The sequence below is a fragment of the Tupaia chinensis genome, unplaced genomic scaffold (assembly GCF_000334495.1).
Source record: "Tupaia chinensis unplaced genomic scaffold, TupChi_1.0 Scaffold000661_1, whole genome shotgun sequence".
Lineage (NCBI taxonomy): Eukaryota > Metazoa > Chordata > Mammalia > Scandentia > Tupaiidae > Tupaia > Tupaia belangeri.
In genome coordinates this window covers 3148430-3156442 of record NW_006160183.1, presented here as the reverse complement: position 1 = coordinate 3156442, position 8013 = coordinate 3148430, and the positions used below count along the sequence as shown (strand labels likewise).

At 42.4% G+C, this 8013-nt stretch overlaps 1 protein-coding gene across 1 annotated transcript in view; it reads left to right on the top strand.

Moving 5' to 3' along the window:
• Window positions 1-8013, top strand: part of SLC3A1 (solute carrier family 3 member 1) — a 47405-nt gene that overhangs the window by 25536 nt on the left and 13856 nt on the right. Inside the window, exons 5-6 of the mRNA XM_006159900.3 lie at window positions 3875-3994; window positions 6832-6956. Coding sequence (XP_006159962.1) covers window positions 3875-3994; window positions 6832-6956 — 245 coding nt within the window. The remainder of the gene's footprint in view (window positions 1-3874; window positions 3995-6831; window positions 6957-8013) is intronic.

Here is an 8013-nt window from a genome sequence, read left to right as displayed (position 1 = left end):
GCCCCCCGCAGCACTTTTTTTTAAACTGTCCACAGTAATTATTTATCAAGAAAAACTATTTTTTAGCCCATGTATTCATGTTTCATAGTTCAGGAACATGGCACCAATCCAATGACATCTTTACATTCCAAAATCAGTTATACTCCGAATGATGCCAGCCTTCTTCATCTCTTCAAAATCTTTCCTGCAATCATAATTTCCATAGGAATCTGCATATACCTTCTTTCTTGGTTCAGTCACAGCAAACTTAGAAAAAGCTTCAACACTCAGGGATACGGTAAATGCTCCAACAACATGAAATCGCAGACGCTCGGCCAGAAGGCCACGCATCTGAGGTTTCCCCAAAGCACTGGAAGCCACGGCAGTTACTGTGCTGTCTGGAGGCCGCAGCAGGGGGATGCAGGGGCTGCATGGGTCTCAACTTTTTCCTTTTTTTTGCACGATTAACTTTTTATATTTTTTGGAAGAATTATTTCTTTCTTTATTTTAGAGAGATTTTTACTATAGGATGTATGTGCTTGCCAGAGAGACAGAAAGCAAGAAATCATCCCCCAAGGGGGATGGCCATGCTGCAACCCACTCTCCTCTCAGGATTTTCGGCATGCATGCACATGCGTGCGGTATGAGTTTTAAGTCACTGGAACTGTGGTAGACTATGTGGGAGTCATGTACCCATTATACCATCTGCTGGAACCAAATTATTTCATTTTATTTATTATTTTTGTTATTATTATTATTTGAAGAGGTTTTTGCCATAAGGCGTGCGTGCTTGCCAGAAAGACAGAGAGTGACAGAGAGACAGAAAGTGAGAAATCACCCCCCGGGGGGATGGTCACGCCGCAACCCCTTCTCCTCCATTCTCCTCTCAGGATCTTGGGCATGCATGCATATGTGCCTGGTGTGAGTCCACGCCACCAGGTCTGGGACTTGAACTGCAGTTGACTACATGGGAGTCCAGCGATACAGCCATTACGCCAACTGCTGATCCCTATTATTATTATTATTTTTAAATTTGACCTGAGAGAAACAGTGAGAAAGCAAGCCACTAGGTTCGAGAGTTAAGCCTCAGTTGGCCATGTGAGAGCCCAGTGTCCTAATCACCAAGCCACCTGATGGCCTTCCACCCTCTGCTTTTCAAAGTCACCTGGTCCTCTCAACTGTCCTAGTACAGGTCAGGTGAGTCTTTGCTTTCATGCTTGTCTCAAACTGTCCTGATCTGACTCCTAATGAAATCCCACCAGGCCATCCAAGCTGAATCCAAACTCTAGCTCTTCTTTCTGTCTGTGCCCACCCATGCTCGTTTGCTCTTCTCAGAGCTCCGATGGCCTGTGGACAGAGCAGTCTCCCCTCATGATGTCAATGCGCACTCTCACTTGCGTTCTTATGGAACCCTCTCACGTCTCGGGGTCCCACCTATTCTGCCTACTCCTTGAAGGCAGGGGACACGTGACACTTCTTTATAGTACTTGACTCATTCGAACCCAATACTTCATTCTTTCACTCCATAATTGGTTTGCCAAGTATGGGTGCTATGTTAGAGCCAAGGGAAACGATCAAAAGCCACATAGCATAAAATTCACCCAAAGTGTGCATTTTCGGTAGTATTAGTAAGCTCGCAGAGTATCTCATCATCCCAAAATGAAACCATGTATGCTTTAGCCATCACCACCCACTCCCTCATTTCTTATCCTTCCTGACGAAATGCTCCTCCTCAGTCTATTGATAAATTACTTCCAGCCTTTCCCAGCCCACCTCATCCCTCTCTGTTCCTGTAAATGACCAGCTACAAGATGAAAATGCGAGGTCTCTTTTCCCAAAATTATTAAGGACTTTAAGACAGTGAAACCAGAACATTAAGCCAAACACAGGGCCCTTCTGAGTCAGGGATCCAATGGGACTTCACAGGCTGCAAACCTAAGAAGCCCGCGCTACACCTGTGACTGTCTAGAATGAAAGGAAATCCCATCGTAGCACTTCCTCTCCCATCTTCCACTCACTTACTTCCTTCTACTCAAGCTTCTTCCCTGGAGGCCTCTAGACTTTTGGTCCACTTCCCTTATCCAATCTTTCCCCAGACCACGCTCCTGTCAACTCAATTTTTCTATCTTTTTTTTTTTTTTTTCAGATTTTTGCCATAGGGTGCATGTGTTCACCAGAGACATAGAAGGCAAATAAGAAATCACCCCTCAAGGGGGATGGCCATGCCGCAATCCCTTCTCCTCCCATTCTCAGCTAGAGATTCTGGGCATGCATGTGCATGTACTTATGTGATTTTTAAGCCACTGGGTCTGGGACTCGAACCCTGACTGACCAAATGGGAATCCAGCACCTTAACCACCATGCTTCCTGCTGGCCCCTTTTCCCTAGTCTTTGGATCCAGCTTTGTAAAAATGCCTGGGAAGGGATCAGCAGATGGCATGATTATGTTGCTGGATTCCCACGTCGTCAACCATGGTTTGAGTCTTGGACCCTATGACTTAAAACTCACACTGGGTGTGCGTGCATGTGTGCCTAAAATCCTAAGAGGAGAATGAAGGAGAAGGGATTGCAGCATTGCCATCTCCTCCTGAGGGGCGATTTCTCACTTTCTATCTCTTTGTCTCTCTGTGTCTCTCCTGCAAGGGCACATACCCTATAGCAAAAATCTCTCATAAAAAGTAATGCCTGGAGGGACCAGCAATTGGTGTAATGGCTATGTCACTGGACTCCCATGTAGTCAACTGTGGTTTGAGTCCCGAACTGGTGGCTTAAACTCACGCCAGGTGCATATGCATGTGTGCCCAAGATCCCGAGAGGAGAACGGAGGAGAAGGAATTGCGGCGTGGCCATCCACCTGGGGGGGTGATTTCTCGCTTTCTCTCTCTGTCTCCCTCTGTCTCCCTGGCAAGCGCACGCACCCTATAGCAAAAAAAAACTTCTCCAAAAAACCAAAAGCCTGGGGAGTGAGCAGGCCACTCTCATTCTCTCTATGGGGGAGGTGTGGGGTGGGGAGGAGGCAGTAGGGGTGCTGAGGAGGCAATGATAACCCTTTTTCCACAAGGAGTGTCTGAAATGGGGACAGCAAGGAGAGAAAGCCAAGTATAGGATACCTTCACAATCACTTTGGTCCCCATCACACACCTTTGGAAGAAATTCTATTATCAAAGAATAAAATGTGTGAGAACCTGCATTTTTTTTTCTTTTAGATTTAACTGTTTTAGCTCAGAATCAATTTCTTTGTGAAATTAAAGATAGTAGAATAATATCTTGTTTTTGAATAACATACACTTAATCTTTTATTATCTGGGAGGGTTCAAGACAATACTTGCGTCTGAGTTTTACCACCAGAGCTTCACTCTTCTTAATCATTTACTTGGTTGATGGTTGATTTTGTTTTGTCTTTCGTTCCTTCTATTTTATTCCTAACAGGAAATCCTTTAATACTTAAGCGCGTAACTCATTTGTCTCCCTGGGAAGGAGTGAATATTTAACTATTGAACAATTGGTTGTTTTCTTGCTGTTCTGGGTGACCATTTACAGAGCTGGGCATGAGGGAGATGCACACGCTGCTAGTTTCTCCTGAGAAACTTTCATTTTGAGTAGATTTCTAAACTCTGGAAACATGCTCATGACATGCAAACGTTACCGAATTGTGATTCTGAATTCAGATACGAAGGCGGTGTGAACGTCCCTAAATGCAGTTATTTCAGAGCTCATTATACTGTGAGCTATGCTAAATCGGTAAATATATTGTAGATAATATGAATGCTGGGCTCATTGTGTATGGAGAGATCTCCACTTTACATTGTTAAGTCACTGACAGTCGAAACCCTCATTCACTATTATGATGATAATGTTGTTTATGTGACCAAGCATTTTGTTTCTTCATGTTTAGGATATCTTACAGTTCTGGCTCACAAAGGGTGTTGATGGCTTCAGCTTTGATGCTCTCAAATTTCTTCTCGAAGCAAAGCACCTGAGAGATGAGATCCAAGTAAATAAGGCTGAAGTTCTGGTAAAGTTTCATTTTTCACTTAAAAAGAAATCTTTTGGAAATATGCGATCATGTATCTTTTAATTTTAACATTTATTTATTTATGTATTTGATGAGATTTTTAAGTTGCGGGGCCCAGGACTCAAACTGCAGTCAGCCACATGGGAACCCAGTGTTGTTAACCACCATGCCAGCTGCTAGCCCACTTCATGTATCTTTTTTAGCTTAAGATTCCAATGATGAAGATAAGGCCTGTCCCATCTAAAGGACATACTTTGAATCATTTTCTTTAGGAAACACAGGGGAGCGTATGCAGATGTTTCCTTCCCCTGGGTTCCTTCGATGACAAGGGTTCTGAAGACATGGATAGTATAGATAGTATACCAAGGGCCCAAAGTGGAGGTCATTTATTCACTGCAATTTTGTCATCTCACTCAGCCTCGAGTGAGGAGGACTAAACTCCCAGGCACTTTTCTATCAGTAGTTGTTAAAGTACATGTAATCAGGAGGATGGGAACTGACTCTTGATGAAGTGGCTATTGGATGCCATGTGCTGTTTACTTAGGATAGCTCATTTAACTCTCTCAATATGCAATGAGAGAGTTTTTATAACCCCATTAAGCAAATCTTAGATTAATTTACCAAAGGTCACAGAAGCAATAGACAGGATTCTGGTATGAGCCCTTGGAGTTTTCAGCCTTGTCCCATCTCACACGTAAGCCTTGGTATTTACATGCCATCCTATTCCTCTGGTTGACCACCATCCTACAGCCATTCTATTTTCAATGGCCTAGCAGACAGTGGCCCTAAAATGTATTCCAAAATGCTGGATTTGTACAGTCACTCAAGAATGTTATATATTAGTCAAAAGAAGCAAATCATAGTGACACATAGCAATATGGGTGAATCTTAGCAATGTAATGCTCGGTGAAAAAGATTATTGTATACTTTTATAATGAAATTAAAGAAGTAAAATGAAATCCATATGTTTAGTTTATTATCAAGCTTCTACCTTTTGGTCCATAGTAGATTTACGGGAACTTATAATTTCATTAAAATGAATCAATTAACTAACTAAAGAGAAGCTGGCCAAGCATAGGACAATTATAAGAGCAGGTCATGACAAAGGTTATGATTAAGCCAATTCTTTTTATTTTAATTTTACACGTTTTTGAATTAAAAAAAATTAAGGGAAAAAAGGTGATATATTTGCTAGGTGTATCAAAGAAGAGGAGTTTGCTCTTGGAGAAGAAATCCTGAAATGACCTTGCTAATTACAAGGAGATGTCAAGGCAGGCACATGTTTGCAGTCATGATAAATGATCAGAACAATGGATTTTGTGTGCTACTCAAGAAGACCTTAAAGAACATGCAATTTCAGGAAAAGACTCAAGATTCAAAAAAATGTTCACTTGATTTAGCAAGGGAAGTTCACTTATAAAAAGGGAGTCTAGGGACCCGCAGTTGGCGTAGTGGCTATGTCGCTGGACTCGCATGTAGTTGACCACGGTTCACCGGTCTACCCCGACCAGGTGGATTAAACTCATGCCCGCGCGTGCATGCCCAAGAGAGGAGAATGGATGAGAAGAGATTGCGGCGTGGCCATCTGGGGGGTGATATCTCGCTTTCTGTCTCTCTATCTCTGTCTTTCTGGCGAGTGTATGCACCCTATAGCAAAAACCTCTCACCCCCACAAAAAAAAGGGAGTCTCTTGAACAAACTGCAGCTCAGGGTTGGACTGTCGAGTCAATCCACATCCCATCCCAAGACCTACAACCTTGGCTTGTAGATTTTTGTAATTCTAGGAGGGCACAGAAATGAGTATCATAAAAATTACCAAAATCTTGAGAAAGTATAACAATAAGAATAAAGGAAAGAGATGGCAAAGAAATAAATTAAAATGTATGATATTGAAATTTTGGGGAGTAAACAAAATAGACATATTATAATGAACTCCATAATCATTAAGATGGTTTGTTTTGTTTGTATTTTAGATTTTTGTCATAGGGCATGTGAGCTCACTGAAGACAGAGAGAGAGGGGAGGTGAGAAATCACCCCCTTAGGGGGATGGCCACACCACAATCCCTTCTCTTCCATTCTCTTCTTGGAATTTTGGGCGCGCCCACCACATGCACATATACCCAGTGTGTTTTCCTTTCCTGTTTTTTTAAAAAAAGAGAGATTTTTGCTGTAGAGCACATATGCTTGCCAGAGAGATAGAGACAGAGAGACAGAAAGCAAGAAATCACTCCCCAGGGAGGATGGCCACACCACAATCCCTTCTCCTCCATTCTCCTCTTGGGATTTTGGGCACGCATGCACATGTGCCTGGTGTGAATTTTAAGCTGCAGGATCCAGAACTCATAATGTGGTCAACTGTGTGGGAGTCCAGTGAGGTAACCATTATGCCATCTGCTGGTCTTCAAGTGCAGCGGGTTTTTTTGTTTTGTTTTGTTTTTAGAGGTTTTTGCTATAGGGCGCATGGGCTCACCAGAAAGACAAGAGACAGAAATCGAGAAATCACCCCCCATGGGTAATGGCCATGCCGCAATCCCTTCTCCTCCATTCTCCTCTTGGGATTTTGGGCACGCATGCACATGTGCCTGGTGTGAATTTTAAGCTGCAGGATCCAGAACTCATAATGTGGTCAACTGTGTGGGAGTCCAGCGACCCAGCCATTACGCTGACTGCTGGTTGCACCATGCCCAAAACTTCTTGAGCTCTGAAGAGAAGTCTTAGGCCTGCTTTTGTCTGCTCAGCCTGAGCCCTTTGAAGGGATGGTCTGTATTTACCTAGAGCCAGCTATGCACATGTGACCTGGGAAATGATAGTAACTGTACTGTCCTGGTTTTCAAAGGGCATGGTCACAAACTACTCCGAGCTGTACCACGACTTCACCACCACACAGGTGGGAATGCACGACATTGTCCGAAGTTTCCGGCAGACCTTGGACCAGTTCAGCAGAGAGCCTGGCAGATACAGGTAACCACAGGGCATGCTTCTATTCGTCACAGTGCACTATGTGATCTGCAGTGTATCCCTCACTACCAGCAGACTCAGAAGTTCAGTTATAATTTAACAAACCCGCATCATTGTAATTTATTTACAATTTGGCTATGCCAGGGCCTGGTATATTTTCCAGTGTTGCTTCACTTTGCTGATTTTCAGTTTCTTCTTTTGTAAGTGTTTACTTACAGTACTCATAGGAGCTTTAGGAAAAGTAATTGAAGATAGAATATATTAATTAAATGTTGCCACAAACTATTATTATTTTTAAAAATTAAAAAAAATTTAACTTTATTTACTATTATTATTATTTTTAAAATTTGACCAGAGAGAGAGGTGGGGAGGGGAGTGAGAAGGCAAGCTGTCAGGTCTGGAACTTGAACCACTGCTGGCCATTTGGTAGTTCAGTGCCTTTAACCACATGCCACCTGCCGGCCCCAACTATCATTTTTATCGTTATCATTGGACTTATAGTTCCTTGCACAATATGAGTCCAGATGTTTCATAACTGTCAGTAAATGACAATGGTTAGGAACACAGCTTTGGGATCACATGACTCTGTGACATTGGGCTAGTTAGCTAACATGTCTGCTTCTTCATCAGTACAATGGTGGGAGTAGTAACCTCTACAAAGTCATGGGATTAATAAGATAATGTACATCATGTGCTTAAAATAGGGTCTGGCACATAATAAACACTTAAGAAAACTATCACTAAGTTTATATACATTATTCAATAAAATAAATAGAAAAGAAGCTAATAAAATTCCTCCTCCTTAAAGTAGATACTCTTATTGCTCTCTCTGTTTTATAGAGCATGCCTCAGTTGTGATCACAAAGGTAGTTATGGCAGAGATGGGATTTGAACTGAGAGAGATGGGCTCCAAAGACTGTGTGTTTATCCATCAATGTGCTGCCACAAACAGCTAAAGCCATTATTGAGCTGGGATGATTTCAGGCAAATACATCTCCCCCAAAGAATGTTTTGTTTTCAATAATTAAGAGACAGAATGATAAGGTGAGGCTTTGTAGGG